The sequence below is a fragment of the Microcebus murinus genome, chromosome 19, assembly GCF_040939455.1.
Source record: "Microcebus murinus isolate Inina chromosome 19, M.murinus_Inina_mat1.0, whole genome shotgun sequence".
Lineage (NCBI taxonomy): Eukaryota > Metazoa > Chordata > Mammalia > Primates > Cheirogaleidae > Microcebus > Microcebus murinus.
The window spans coordinates 3,541,122-3,556,106 of record NC_134122.1 but is presented as its reverse complement, the minus strand read 5'-3'; the positions used below and the strand labels follow the sequence as shown (position 1 = coordinate 3,556,106).

Here is a 14,985-nt window from a genome sequence, read left to right as displayed (position 1 = left end):
GCTGCGCGCCCGCCCAGCTGCGCCCCCTCCTACCCCCGGGCCGCTGAGCGCGCAGACCCTGCACCGAGCAGTCCCTTCTAGACCCGGGCTGCACAGGCTGGGCTCCCCGCGCCGTGGCTGGCCTTTTTTTTTTTTTTTTTTTTTTGCAACGCTTGCCAACCTGTCAGCTGATGGACCTCATCACCCATAGTGGCGCATGTAGCTCAGCCGCAGCTCGCTCCATTCACGCCGCGTCCCCCCCCCACCCCCCGCCCCGGCCGGCCGGCCCGCGGCCCCCGACCCCCAGCGCCCGGGCAGAGGCCTGCAGACCCCGGCTGCAGACGGCCCCTGGGGTCCCGTGCCCCTCTCGCCCCGTCCTTGCGCCGCCCGGGGGGCGCTGCAAATAGTCCTTTGTTTACATGCAATTCCTTACTCCGCGGAAGGAGGCCCAGGGAGTGCTGAGTTTTCACCAGCTGTTTCCCGCCTTGAAACAGACATCTGATCAGCTGCAAACACACACACACATACACACGCCCGGGGAGGCAGGCCGGAGAGACCTCCCTCCCGCCCCTCCCGCCCGCCTCCCTCCCCTCGCCGCTGCCGCCGCCGCCGCCAGCATCTGGGACCGGCCGATTCTGCACCTCCGTCCGGCGCTGCCCTTTGATTCGGATTTCCATCTTGCATTCTCTGGCGGATCGCGGGACCCGGCTCGTGCAGAGGAGGGGGGCCGATCGCTATGGAGTATTTCATGGTGCCCACTCAGAAGGTGCCCTCTTTGCAACATTTCAGGAAAACAGAGAAAGAAGTGATAGGAGGGCTCTGTAGGTGTGTACTCCTCCTTCCCCCCAACCCCTTCCTACCATTGCAGCCCCCGGCTAGCCCGCCCGGGCGAGCGCGCGTGTGCGCACGCATGGCCCGCGCCTCCGACCCCGCTCGCCTTTCTTAGCCGTCCGGGCGGCTGCAGCCCCGCGTGCCGGGTTCGCGCCGCCCGGGAACCCTCCTCCTTTGGAACGTGGGGGCCCCGAGCGGCCCCGGCCACTTTTGTCCGCTGCAGGCGGGCGAGTCGCGACGTTTGTAAATTGCAAACAGACCCACGTGGTTCTGCAGCAGTCCCGGCCATGCTTGGTGCTGGTGGCCTTCCCCCGCGCTTCCTCTTCCCCCCTCCCTCGGCGGCTTCCTTCCTCTCCCTCCTTCCTCGCACTCTCTGCGCTCCCCGATCCAAGGGGTCCTGGGGGTCCTGGGTGCGCGTGGGCCCCCAGCGAGGATGGCTACAATGCAGCCATGCCGCGGCTCCCGGCGCGGGGGTGGGGGCGGGGAGCCGGGTAGTGTGCGTGTGTGCAGAGAGCTGGGCTGCAGCGGGTCGGGGGGCGTGCTCGCGTGTGGACGTGGGGGTGGGCGGGTCCCCAGGGGCCCGCGCGGCCGGCCGGGGCGCCGCGGCCCGCGGCCCGTTGGCTGCCGCTCGCCCTCTCGCCCGCCAGCGCCCGGGCGCTGTTTACTAGAGAGGCCTGGACGTGACTCTGCAGCCCTCTTGGAGTAGGCGGACCTCTGCGCGCGCGGCCTCGCGGGAGCTGTAGTTCTCAGTGCCCCGCGGCAGCGGCATTGTGGGACTTGTAGGCGCTCCTGGGCCACGCTTCCCCGGCACAAAGCTCGGTCCCCCGAGCAGGAGAGGCAAGACAGGCCAGGTGGGGAGGCCTTTTGGGGAGGGGACACCTGAGGCCGCCCCTAGCCTCGCGGGGCCGCTTCCTGTCGCACGTGCGTCTCCGCTGCAAACTTTCCCATTCGACGCCCCTCCCCCCAGCCATAAACCGAAAGCGCTGGGTCTGCCTGACTGGTGGGTGGCCGGAGGTCCGCAGTCCTCCCCAGGAGCCACAAGCAAGCTTGGCCCTGGGTTGCTCAAAATCCACCGTTGCCAAAGGGTGATAGGTTCGCGGACCACACGCAGCCAGATCACCCGGGACAGTTGTTAAAATGCACATGCCTGGAACTCTGATCGCTAGGGCCTGGACATCTGCATATCGAGCACCACCCGCCGGCCGGGGTGAGGGGGAGGTGTGGGTTCTCCCGCGTGCGCAAGTTTGGGACCAGCGGCCCCTTTCCTGCCGCGCTGCTCCTGGAGTGAAATGGCTCCCTAGGGCTGGAGCCACGTGCTCCGCTTCCTGAGGCAGTCTGGGCGGGGATTGAGGGAGGCGGAGCCCGCGCGGTGTGGCTCCAGCTGGTGGACACCAGGGGCTGCAGAAACTGGCCTGGGGGGGGAGGTTGTTGCACACCTATAGGCACCCTCCCAACCCCCGCCCCAGGGCTCCACCTTAACGCTACTCTCAATTTCACAGTCAATTCCTTGGGATGGATGGGCCAATTGATGGGTCGGTCTGGCCCCCAGCAGGGCCACCCTGAGGGCTGGCCCTTCCACAGGGACCACTTGAAGGGCTCAGCAGGAATAACTAATAACAAACAATCTTGAGCTCTTTATATGTTCTGGGACACACTTTGCTGGAATTTTCTCATTGAATTGTCATCTTTCTGTGAGTCAAGGTGCCTTATGATTACCGTGTAAAGATGAGGACACAGACTGGGGAAGGCACCACCTAGAGCAAGTAAGTGGTGGACTGGAACTTGAACCCCTGCCCTGACCCCTGTTTGGAGGAGGCCAGCAGTGCCCCTGGGGTAGTTGTATCTTGGTAGGCTGAGTGCAGGAAGAGGCAGAACCTCCCTCCACAGCTGGGCATGGGGATGTCCACTTAGAGACAGTTGTCAGCTGTGCAGTCTGGGCGGGGATTGAGGGAGGAGGAGCCCTGGCATGGGACCGGGCCTCTGGGTTTGTTCATGTTCAGCAGGGGCTGTGGGGTGAGGTGGGCGGCCTGTCCAGGAAGTAATGTGTGGGTTGGGCAGGACCCTTTGGCTGGATGGACTCAATTCTCTGGATCATCTCAGGCTGGTGGACTTTGCTCTATCTCTCCGTGACAAGCAGGGATCCCCCTGCCTCTCTATCTCCTGGGCCTACCAGAGGGGGCTGTGGGGCACAGTGCTGCCTGCACAAGCTGCAGGGTTTTGGACCTGTCTCTGTCTCCTAACGGTTCTCAGCCTCTGGAAAACAGCACCTGTGAAGATGAACTGTGAGTAGGATGAGTAGGGAACATTCCTGGGAGCAGCTGAAGTGACATTCAGACTCTTTTTATTTTTTGAGACAGTCCCGTTTTGTCGCCTGGGCTAGAGTGCAGTGACGTCATCATAGCTCACTGCAGCCTCAAACTTCTGGGCTCTGTATATACCTGTTGATGTACATCCCTACCAGCCATAATCCCTTAGGGTGTCGTGAGGGTCCCCAATGTCACTTTTGCTTACTGCTCACTCCCCGTCACTCTGGCTCCCACAGATATGCATACGGGGTTAAAGACATGCTATATACTCTGAACAAAAACATATTGAGATGATAAACCAACGTCCCATTTTTGGGGGCTCCTGCCTCAGTCTCCCCAGTAGCTGGGAATACAGGTGTAGGTGTCACTCTTGCTCAGGCTGGTCTTGAACTCAAGAGATCCTCCTGCCTCGGCCTCCCAGAGTGCTGGGGATTATAGGCACGGGCCACCGTGCCTGGGCTGACATTCAGATTCTTAAAAGCAGGTGCACAGGCCGGGCGCTGTGGCTCACGCCTGTAATCCTAGCTCTTGGGAGGCCGAGGCGGGCGGATTGCTCAAGGTCAGGAGTTCAAAACCAGCCTGAGCAAGAGCGAGACCCCATCTCTACTATAAATAGAAAGAAATTAATTGGCCAACTGATATATATATGTAAAAAATTAGCCGGGCATGGTGGCGCATGCCTGTAGTCCCAGCTACTCGGGAGGCTGAGGCAGAAGGATCACTCAAGCCCAGGAGTTTGAGGTTGCTGTGAGCTAGGCTGACGCCACGGCACTCACTCTAGCCTGGACAACAAAGTGAGACTCTGTCTCAAAAAAAAAAAAAAAAAAGCAGGTGCACAGTAGTCTCTATCCTTGTATCCTTATCTTTAAAAAGAGCTCCCATAAAGAGTCAAAGAAAATTAAGGGCCTTGGAGTGTTCATTGGGTCCCTGATCCTGTATTTATGAAGCATCAGCTTTCTGCGGGGATGAAGGACACAGCAATGAGCAGGACCTGACTCCTGTCCTTGCGTAGCTCACAGACTTGTGGCCTTAAAGGGTCTTGTAGGCCCCCTAAGAGATTCACGGGTTGTCCTGGACTGTAACCCTGGAGAAACGCCATCCTGTTATCCCCACTCTCATTTTCTCGATCTCTTTTATCCATGTGGAATGAAGCAGTATTTCCTCATTTTACAGCTGGGGAAACTGAGGCTTCGAGAGATGAAGGGGCTAGGCTTGGTGCTCCACAGCCAGTGAGTGGCAAGGCTGGAGTTTGCACTAGAACCCAGGGCAGGGTTCTCTGATGGGCTGGAGGAGGGGAGGGACGGGAGAGTTTGGATACAGGGGCAGCAGTGGGAATGGAGGGCGGCCAAGGGCCTCAGACAGGTGGAGTGAGAGAAGGAAGAGCGCCTTGGGCACCCTTGGCAGGAGGGTCGTCTTTCTGCCTCCGTTCCCTTTCGGGTGTGGGAGGAATCCTGTGTGGACTTCTCTACTTCTGACTGAGTGACTCTGGGCGGTGCGAGTGATGTCAGGGCACCGTGCAGTGAGAGTTCTCAGGGGCCGGTTTGAGGCTGGAGCCAGGCAGGGGTGTGAAGAGGGATGGGGGGTACTTGGCCTTGGGCTGGGCAGGAGGGACAGGTACCAGTCGGAGATCTGGACTTGAAAATCGCTCTCCCTGCCCCCAAGCAAGCTGGGTTGCCACGGCATTCCCCGCAGGTTTCTGTGAGTACTGTAGTGGGAGGAGCAGCGCTGGTCTTGGCACCTAGGGCTGATGCGCAAATTTTGTTCCTTGATCATGGGCTGCCCAGTGCCCTGCCTTCTTTCTGAGGCCTGGGCAGGCCCTGTTACCCCCAGGAGACTGGCTGCTGGAGGGGCAGCCTGGGAGGGCGAGAAGCAAGAGATCCTCCCTGTCAGTGGACTCGGGCCACCTTCACTCTCAGGGGGTTAGTGGCACTTTTACTGTGTGGCTACTTGCTGTAAATCGAATTTCCGTCTGCAAAATCCAGAAAGAGCTGTAAGGAACTTTCAGGCATTTGCAGGAAAATCCACTTTATCCGGTGCAGGTGTCACCTGGAAATTCCAATTAACCATCCTTCTTCACTGGGAACCCCTGGTTGGTCAGCAATCAGAATCCTTGGTTGGTCAGCATTCTACCAATAAGAATTCCTGGTTCGCTCACACTCCACCAATCAGAAGCTCTGTTTAGCATGCATTATTCTGTTACACAACTCTGTCAGCTGGTTTTGGTGGCAATTCCAAGTCCCCATGAGGGAGCTGTAGCTTTGGTGTTATGCACTGGGTTGACCAGCAGCCGTTTGTGAGCCGGGGAACGGGGCTGCTGGGAAGGGGCAGATGGAACGTGGGAGAAGCCAGGCGTCAGCCTAGCTCAGTCCGCTCAGAGAAGGAGCTGACATAGGCCCCTGCCTGGGCCCCAGGGCCTCTTCTTTCTGGGGACTTCTGGGCTGGGGTGTTCAAGGGCTGGGTCCTGTGGTCTCCTTTGTTTTCCCCGGTTAGTGGGTGTCCTGGGGAGAGGGAGAGGCTGAAGTGTCGTGGACAGATGAGTTGGTGGGACTTGGGCTGGAAGGTGCAGAAGGGTACATTCAGCTGCACCCTGCTCTGCCCTTCTGCCAGGTGTGCCTTTGGGCAAGTCACCTCCCTTGTGGGCCTGGTCCTTCCCATGCATTCAGAGGGGAAGGAGCAGGGGTAGGTTGCCCATGCAGCCACACCCCCCTTCTGTCTATGTGAGCTGGCAGCAGGAGGGGCTGGAGCTTTGGGTCTGCAGTGCCTGCCTCGTGGTGGCCTGGCTGCCTGACCTTGGGCCCTTCATTTCCCCTCCCAGGACCCTGCATCGCTCACTGCTACATGAGGATGCTGCGGCCACCCCAGCGGGTTTCCGTGGGAATCAGACAGGGAAAAGTGTAAAAGACGTCTGTGAATAAGAGTAAAGAGGACAGTGCTTCCAAGTGCCTGAGCCTCTTCTTCAGGGAAAACTTGTCACCTGCTGGTTAGGATGTCCTGCTCTTCGGGACAGTCAGAGCCTGTTCTGCCCTGTGGCCTGACACCTGCTTTGGGGTCAAAGTTCAAGTCCTGACTCTACCACTTGCTGTAGCTGGGCCCTTCCTGAGCCTATGTGTCCTCCCTTCTACATGGGAATCATCAGGTCACCTGACTTATAGGACAACTGTGACATTCAATGAGAAAATTCTAGCACTGTGCATGTCTAGTATATTATGTGAAGATTTTGTGTTGTTAACTGTTACCCTGTTGCTGGGCACTCTGGGTGGGCCAGCTCTCAGATAGCCCAAGGCTGGACTTGGGGCTCATTTTCACCTCCAGCCCCTGATCAGCTCTGGCCTTTGGGCCTCACCAGGAGGAACCCAGAGGCCAGGTGAGCAGGGGTCTTTCCTCATGTCTCTCCTGAGGGGGTGGGGATGCTCCCAGACAGGTGGCAGTTGCCGGGTGTCATGGCTTCCCCTGTCCATCTCTCCCCATCTCCTCATCCTCCTAAAGACCCTCAGCTTTAACCCACCCCCTGCAGAGCAGTCCTTGTCCCTGGGGGGCCCTTTGGCCTCTCAGAGGGGTGCCACACCTGGGAGCCTGGACCCCCCCACCAAGGGCAGACTGCAGCTGTGCACCAGGCCCCCTATTACCTGCCACTGTGGGGGCCGGAAACTGGGAGAGGTGATGTACCTGGCCCTGCAGTGGGGGAGCTGACCTGCAGCTATCTGACCCTAAAACCATGCCCCTCCCCACTTCCTATGTCCCCTCTGTAAAGTGGGAGACCTGGGTCCCTTTTCCAGCACTGACGTTTTAAGGCCCTGTGAGGGGACCTGCACCTGGGTGGTTTGGGTCTTGGTGGGGAGGGGGCTGATTTGCCTGCTGCCCCCAGTGGCCCACCCTCTCTACTGGGAGAGGAAGGGCCAGGGATGCATCCTGGGTCCCACAGGGAACCCAGGCAGGACAGATGGGGCAGGCTGGGTGGGTTCAGGAAAGGCCTCGGCTGTTTCCAGCTGTTGCAGATGTGCTCCCTTCTGCGTTTCCATGCGGATTCCTTTCCGCCTGGGGACTGTAGGGGCCAGTCACAGCAGGGGAGTGAGACTAGGCACCTCCTTGACTGCAGACCCCCCCATCAGTGGAACAGGAGCGGTGCAGAGTCCATTCCCTGTTCTCCCAGATTCAGGGGCACAAGCTTCCTGGCTCAGGCCTGGAACAGGTCACCCCGGGAGGGCCCCCTCAGGAAGACGCCGGGGCTGTGGCTTTGGGTGGGGCCTGCGGCCTCTGTTGGGAGCCCAGCATCTGGAAGCCATCAGGCCACGGGTGGGGGTGTTGCTGGGGAGGGCCAGGGAGGGGGACATGCCTCCTCCAGGCCACACACAGGCCCACCCCTGGGGAGCAGTGGCCTTGGGCCCACAGGCTCTGCCTCCCACCACCGCCCCCCAGCCTGCAGCCTGGCCCCTCCCTCGGCTGCCTTCTCCCACCCCACTGGTCGCTGCCCCCACCGCAGGCAGTAACGCTGCCCACAGCATGCTGGGAACCACTTCTCTGGCACAGGGAGGTTTGCCTCTTGGAGTGGGTGGGCTTGCAGCAGAACTGTCCCCAGGGCTTGTTAGCCTGGTGTCCTCTTTGGGGAGTGAGTAGTACCTGTCTTTTCTCTGTGAAGTCTTAGCCTAGGAGGGCTTGTGGCTGGAGACACGGCTGTGGGGATGGGAAGGGGAGGGGGCACCTCTTCCTCGGTGCTGGGATGGCAAAGCCTGGCATGCTGAAGGAGGTGGTGCAGCTGAACAGCTAGGAGCTCAGAGGTGTCCCAGGAACAGGTGTCCCAGGAGATTGTTGTCTGGGGCCCACCTGCATCAGAATCCAGGAATTAGCCACGCAGGTTTCTGGGCTCTGTGCAGACCTGCTAGCCAGATGCGGGCTGGCACCCAGGTGTTTTTGGCAGCCACGCAACTCGGGGAACCTCTGTGCTGGAGAGCCCTCTTCCCGTGAAACAAGCCAGGGAGGGGCTAGATTCTGAGTCGGCTGTCTCTACCTGCTGCCAGCTGTTTCAATCTGCCTGGATGTCCCAGGAGGGGGCCCCTCCATCACCCTCTGGGGGTGATCTATTTGGGTACAGGCATTAGGCAGTGGGGGCGGGGAGGGAAGGATGCAGGTTACACTTGGGGTCCTCTGGAGATGAATTATAAAGACAGGGCCCATTGGGTGCAGGGCACAGAGGGTTCCTAGTTTGAACCTGTCCCTGTCCCTCCTGGCAGCCTTGCCAACATTCCACTGACCCCTGAGACTCAGCGGGACCAGGAGCGGCGGATTCGGCGGGAGATTGCCAACAGCAACGAGCGGAGGCGTATGCAGAGCATCAACGCTGGCTTCCAGTCCCTCAAGACCCTCATCCCCCACACAGATGGAGAGAAGCTCAGCAAGGTAGGCCAGCGCCAGAAGGCTTCCTGGAGGAGGTGGCTTGAGAGGGGAGAAGGGAGGGAGCTCTGGCAAACACGGCCAGCTTCACTTTCTGTTCCTCTCACCCTCAGGCAGCCATTCTCCAGCAGACAGCGGAGTACATCTTCTCCCTGGAGCAGGAGAAGACCAGGCTGCTGCAGCAGAACACACAGCTCAAGCGCTTCATCCAGGTACCCCAGAGGAGGCCACCCTCACCTCCGTGCCCTGCCCTCATCCCGGCTCCCTCTGGCACAGGCATACCCAGGATCCAGCCACTGGCCTGGGACTCATGAGTGCCTGCAGGTCCCACCTTGCCCACTGACTCGCTTACCTCAGGCGCTTGTCTTTCTGCCTGAGCCTCAGTTTCCCCACTAGTCTAGTGTGGCGGAGTGGGCTCTGGAAGGAACCAGGTGACTGTTCCAGCAAGCATGTCCATCAGCTTCCCTTCCTGGCGTTTAGCCGGTTTATTGGATTTGCAGATGGACTCCCTAGTGAGGATCCGCCTGTGTCGGTTAGCTCTGGGGGGCTGCAATGGGCCCCTTGATCTCCATGGGGGTGCTGGTGGATGTGTGGGGTGTCGGGCACACTCACCGACCCCTTGGGGTCCCCAGGAGCTGAGCGGCTCGTCCCCCAAGCGACGGCGGGCGGAGGACAAGGACGAAGGCATCGGCTCGCCGGACATCTGGGAGGACGAGAAGGCGGAGGACCTGCGGCGGGAGATGATCGAGCTGCGGCAGCAGCTGGACAAGGAGCGCTCGGTGCGGATGATGCTGGAGGAGCAGGTGAGGCGGCGCCCCCTGCCGGGCCGCGCGGGCTGCAGCTGGCGAGGAGCAGGGGTTGGGTCCGCTCTTTCTGCTGTCCTTGGGTTTTGCGGTATCTACAGGAGCGCATGCTCCTTGCCAGGCCTAGGAGTGAGGGGCAACCTGGACAGGTCCCTAACCTCGGGGGTCACTGTCTGCTTAGGGGTGAGGGGAGATCAAAGGATCTTACAGGTAAAAATGCAGCTGTGTGGCACCAGGGTTATTTGCCTTGGTTTCTCAGGGGTGCCCCATGGTTTCTCCATGGAAGTGGGAGGTCAAGTCCTGAAGTTAACCAGGTAAAGGGGGACAAGGGTGCTCCAGGCAGAGGGAACAGCAAAGACAAAGGCCTAGGGGCAGATAGGAAGGAAGGAGCATGTCCGAGGCCTTGGTGGGAGGTGAGATGAGGCCTCGGGCCATGGTGGGGACTTTGGTCTCTACCCTGAGGGGGGTACACCCTGGGTTAGGGCTTTCAGCAGGGGTGAATGCTGCTGCTCCACCCCTAGGTGCGGTCCCTTGAGGCCCACATGTACCCGGAAAAGCTCAAGGTAATTGCACAGCAGGTGCAGCTGCAGCAGCAGCAGGAACAGGTGCGGCTGCTGCACCAAGAGAAGCTCGAGCGGGAACAGCAGCACCTGCGGACCCAGGTGAGCAGGAGGTGCCCGGGCTGGCGCGTGGGGCTCTGGGGAGAGAGAGGGGCTAGGGCATCTTGCATGGCTGGAAGCCCCTCCCTAGGCCGCCTTGTCTTTGTTTCTTAATGTAAGAGGAGGTGGGGGCTTATATACTGGCCAGCCCCCATGAACAAGGGAGAAGTCTCTGGACAAAGGCTGAGGGCTTCTGTCTTGCAGCTCCTGCCCCCTCCGGCCCCCACCCACCACCCCACGGTGATTGTGCCAGCACCGCCTCCCCCTCCCTCCCACCACATCAACGTCGTCACCATGGGCCCCTCCTCAGTTATCAACTCCGTTTCCACATCCCGGCAAAATCTGGACACCATCGTGCAGGTATCTGGGCTCAGGGATGGGGCAGCCTGTGGGGTTGCACTCTGGGAACAGGCTCTTCAGGGGAGGATAGAGAGTGAGGGTGGGAGGGGAGCCAGCTGGGGCTTGGGAGGGAAAGGGTGAAGGTCCGGAAGCCAGGTGGCTTTCCCTCTCCGCATCACAGCATCACCTCGTGTGTGGAGAACTTGAGGACAGAGAGCTGGGCAGGGCCCACCAGGCCGGCATTCCTTTCCTCAGTGTAGGGTTTGCTGGGAGTCTTTTGCTCCCAGAGTCCCCTGAGTACCGAGTTCCTGCATCCAGCTCTTGGGTTTGTCCAAACTTTCTTTTTTTCCTTCCTTCCTTTCCTTCTTTCCTTTTTTTCTTTTCTTTCCTTCCTTTCTTCCTTTCCTTTCCTTTTCCTTCCTTCCTTTTTTTCCTTTCCTTTCCTTTCCTTTCCTTTCCTTTCCTTTCCTTTCCTTTCCTTTTCTCTTTTCCTTCCTTCCTTCCTTCCTTCCTTCCTTCCTTCCTTCCTTCCTTCCTTCCTTCCTTCCTTCCTTCCTTCCTTTCTTCTTTCCTTCCTTCCTTCCTTCCTTCCTTCCTTCCTTCCTTCCTTCCTTCCTTCCCTCCTTCCTTCCCTCCTTCCCTCCTTCCCTCCTTCCTTCCCTTCCTTCGCTTCCTTCGCTTCCTTCGCTTTCTTTGCTTTCTTTGCTTTCCTCAAACTCTTGACCTTGAATGATCCTCCCACCTCAGCCTCCCAGAGTGCTAGGAATATGGGCATGAGCCACCTCGCCTGGCCTGTCCAGAACTTTTTCTCACCTCTATCTCCCAGGACCTGGGATGCGGGTGGGGGTGGCAGGGCCTGGGTGATAGTTATGCCTCCTACAGAGAAGAAACTAGGATATCAGGTCTGTGGGTCAGACCTGAAGTTCCAGCTGCACCCAGTCTTAGACAAGACTTCTTGGGAGACCCAACAACATCAAAAAAATAAATAAATAAATAAGTAAATAACTAAACCAAAACAGGAAAAAATACCTATCAACTCCCTAGAACTTTAGTAAACCTAGCAAACAGCATAATACAATTAACAAAGGCCTTGAATATGTTAATAGGCAAACTTTAAAATATATAAATAAATATGTGAAAGATAATTTCTTTTTTTTTTTTTTTTTTTGAGACAGAGTCTCGCTTTGTTGCCCAGGCTAGAGTGAGTGCCATGGTGTCAGCCTAGCTCACAGCAACCTCAAACTCCTGGGCTCAAGCGATCCTCCTGCCTCAGCCTCCCGAGTAGCTGGGACTACAGGCATGCACCACCATGCCCGGCTAATTTTTTCTATATATATTAGTTGGCCAATTAATTTCTTTCTATTTATAGTAGAGACGGGGGTCTCGCTCAGGGTGGTTTCGAACTCCTGACCTTGAGCAATCCACCCGCCTCGGCCTCCCAGAGTACTAGGATTACAGGTGTGAGCCACCTCGCCCGGCCTGAAAGATAATTTCTAAGCAGCACTGGAACTATTGTCTTTCCAGAGGGGTTTTCAGTGTAACAGAGGCGTTTTCTAAAGTTTGTTTCCCTGGACTCTGGCGGGCCTCTTGCTGCTTTGCCAGGCTTATTTCTGGACATTTCTATGTATGTGTTTTGGGGAGATAGTGGCTGGCTGAGGCCCCCGCTGCCTCCTGGCCAGCTGAGTGTCCCCAGCCGAGCCTCGTCAGTGACCTGTCCCCGTCCAGGCGATCCAGCACATCGAGGGCACCCAGGAGAAGCAGGAGCTGGAGGAGGAGCGGCGGCGAGCCGTCATCGTGAAGCCCCTCCGCACCTGCCCAGAGGCCCACACCTCCGACACTGCCTCAGACTCGGATGCCTCTGACAGTGACGCCATGGACCAGAGCCGGGAGGAGCCGTTGGGGGATGGGGAGCTTCCCTGACCACCCCCCCAGCCCTCCTCTCCCTTCTGGGGGCTGGAGGGGGCCGGGGCAGCAACAGGAAGAGACGTGGGTGAATGAGTGAGAAATTTTTACAAAATTACGATGTCATTTGGGTCTCTTTTATGACCTCTTTTTCAATACTGTAAATCGACCTTTGAACGAAGCCACCCAACCCAAGGTCCCGGGGCTGGGGTGGCCCAGAGTGTGTGGGAGAATCGGGACCCCAGGGCTGGGCCTCGGCCCTCGGGGCTGGGGAAGCTGACACTGAGGTGCCTGGCCTCTCTCCGCCAAAAAGCATTTTTTCCTTTAAATATGTTTTTAGGAACAGGGAAAATCAAACAAAACCCCAAGGAATTTCTTCCCTCCTCAGAGCCAGCCCTGCGACTGTCAGTCTTACTCCCCTTCCCTCTTTTTGGTTTTCTTCTTTCTCCTTTAAGCACTTACATGGGTTGGGGGTCAGGCTGCGCTGGGGCTTTCTGGGGGTTCCGGGGTCCAAATTACTTCTCGGTTGGGGTTTGCTGCTGCCCTTCTCCCCTTCTCTTCCCCATCTCAGCACTAGGACTCGCCACTCTCCACCCCCGCCCCACCCCTCCCTTCCCCATCTTTCACCATCCCAAAATGTCTTTGTCTTTCTCTTTGTTTTGTTTGTTGTTGTTTTTTTTTTATTTTTTTGGTTTCTGTTTTTTTTTTTTTTTTTTTTACAATTTTGAGGTCTTTGTGTTCAAGGAGAAGCTATTATATTTTGTTAAGAAAGTGGGGGGAAAAAACCAAGAGGCCACTGTGCCTTTGTAAAGAAACAAAATAAAGTTTGTACTTTGTTTTTTAGATTGTGTCTCTGGGTGTGGGCTGTCCTGGGGACACAGGCAAGGCCACCTGGGCTTAGAGTAAAGGGGCTCTCGGGCCCACCGGGGGGCACTGGATGTGGGTGAGCAGGATGAGTCCCCCAACTTGCGTGTGGTGTGGTGATCAGCAATTGGAGTCCTCGGATTCCTCTGGGTTTTCTGGGAAGATGGGAGATGGTGTTGGGTGGGAGGAGTGGCTCTCCTCTTTCATGGGAGACGGGGGAATGACCAACCAAGCCACAGGGTCCTAACTCCTGGAGAAAGGACACAGGTGTCAGAGACTTGAGTTGATCCCTAAGAGTTGCCACTTCCTTGGCTTGTGTAATCTCCCTGAGTCTCAGTCCCCTCATCTACAGAAAGGAAAGAAGCTCTCACACCCCCCATTGTGTGGTGCTCAGGTCCTGGAGTTGCTCTGCCGGGGGTCAGGTCCACCTTGGACAAAGCGCTTTCTCTAAGCTTCGATTTCCTTTCCTGAAAATTGGAGATGGTAATGACACAAAGGCAGTGGATCTTACTGGGAGTGAGGTGGATCCTTTAAGTCCCTCAATCCTCTACGGCCAGCGATCACTTTACCATGTGGCTGGCTCAACCTGCTTGCTGTACCTCACACTCAGGTGGCAAATGCACAGAGACTGAGGCCGGACTAGAAGAGCTGCTTCACATCTCACTTCCCACTGCCTCTGGACATGAGCTTATCAAATAGAAAGGAGCCTGCTCATTTTTTTTTTTTTTTTTAATTTTTAGACGTGTCTTCTTAGGTGAAATTCACATAACAAAGTTTGCCATTTTACAGTGAACAATTAGTACAGTCATAATGTCATGCAGCCTACCTAGTTCTAAAACATCTCCATCACTGGAAAATGAACCCCTTACTCTTCAAGTCACTTTCATTCCTCCTTCTCCCAGGCCCTGGCAACTACCAATCTGCTTTCTGGTTTTAACATATTTAAAAAACTAAAATAATTACACTCAGTGAAATTCCCACTTTTTGGTTTTTGGTTGTGTGAGTTTCTACAAATGCATACAGTTCCAGAACCAGCACCACCAGATGGGAGTGAGCTCCCTGTCTCTGCTGCTCTTCGAGCCCCTTTGTGGTCAATCCAGCCGCTGGCATCTATTCTCTGCTGCTGTAGTTTTGCCTTCTCCAAAATGTCGTATAAATGAAATCATACAGACTTTTGAGTCTGGCTTCTTTCACTTAGCACTATAATTTTCTCTCTCTGAGCGTGTCCAGGTAAATTCACGTAGAATGTGGGCCAGCAGAGCGGCCCCTTTCGGCCAGGTGCGAGACTGCAGGCCCGACGGGCTCCTGGCAGCTCCTAAGAGGATCAACAGAGGGCGCTGAGGGGCTTGCTCTGGTCCCACTGGCCGTGGGCGGGGCTTGGGGGCGGTGCCAGGGAAATCCCCCTTCCCGGACCCGCCCCCCACCCCCTGCGCCCCGCGGTGGGAGGCGGTTTCGCTCCCAGGCGGCGGAAGTCAGGGGCGCGGCTGCGGCCCCGCCCCTTCCCGGACTGCCCCACCTCGCCCTCGGCGCGCATGCTCTTCGGCACCTCAGGCCGCCTCGCGCGCGCTCCTGCTAGCACGCTCGTCTGGCCCCGCCCCCGGCGCCCGCCCACTCACGCACGTCCGCGCGCACGCGCCGCCCGCCGCGCGCGTAGGTGACACGCGTGAGAGAGAAGGTTCCGGAAACCACTGTAAAAACAGGCAAGAAACAGGTGACACGAATTAAGTTAACACATTTACTCTTTACCCAAAGTGCCCGAAACACCGTCATTTCCGCATGTGCGGCGAATAAGAGACGTTCGCGAGCGAAGTCGCTCGTTCTCCTTCCCTGAGGCCTGGAGCCGCGGCGTCCGTCCCGCCCGCGGGCGTCCCGCCGTGGGCCCCTGGCCGCGCGTCCTGTGGCAGGAGACAGGTG

At 57.7% G+C, this 14,985-nt stretch overlaps 1 protein-coding gene across 1 annotated transcript; it reads left to right on the top strand.

The window, feature by feature from the left end:
* The first annotated feature begins 348 nt into the window (after nt 1-348).
* On the top strand, nt 349-13,050 carry TFAP4 (transcription factor AP-4). The gene is made up of 7 exons (XM_012743829.2): nt 349-804; nt 8,345-8,510; nt 8,618-8,716; nt 9,137-9,307; nt 9,829-9,969; nt 10,171-10,326; nt 12,031-13,050. The coding sequence occupies exons 1-7, from the start codon at nt 716-718 to the stop codon at nt 12,223-12,225; spliced, it is 1,017 nt and encodes a 338-aa protein (XP_012599283.1). The 5' UTR covers nt 349-715; the 3' UTR covers nt 12,226-13,050.
* Nucleotides 13,051-14,985: the final 1,935 nt, after the last annotated feature.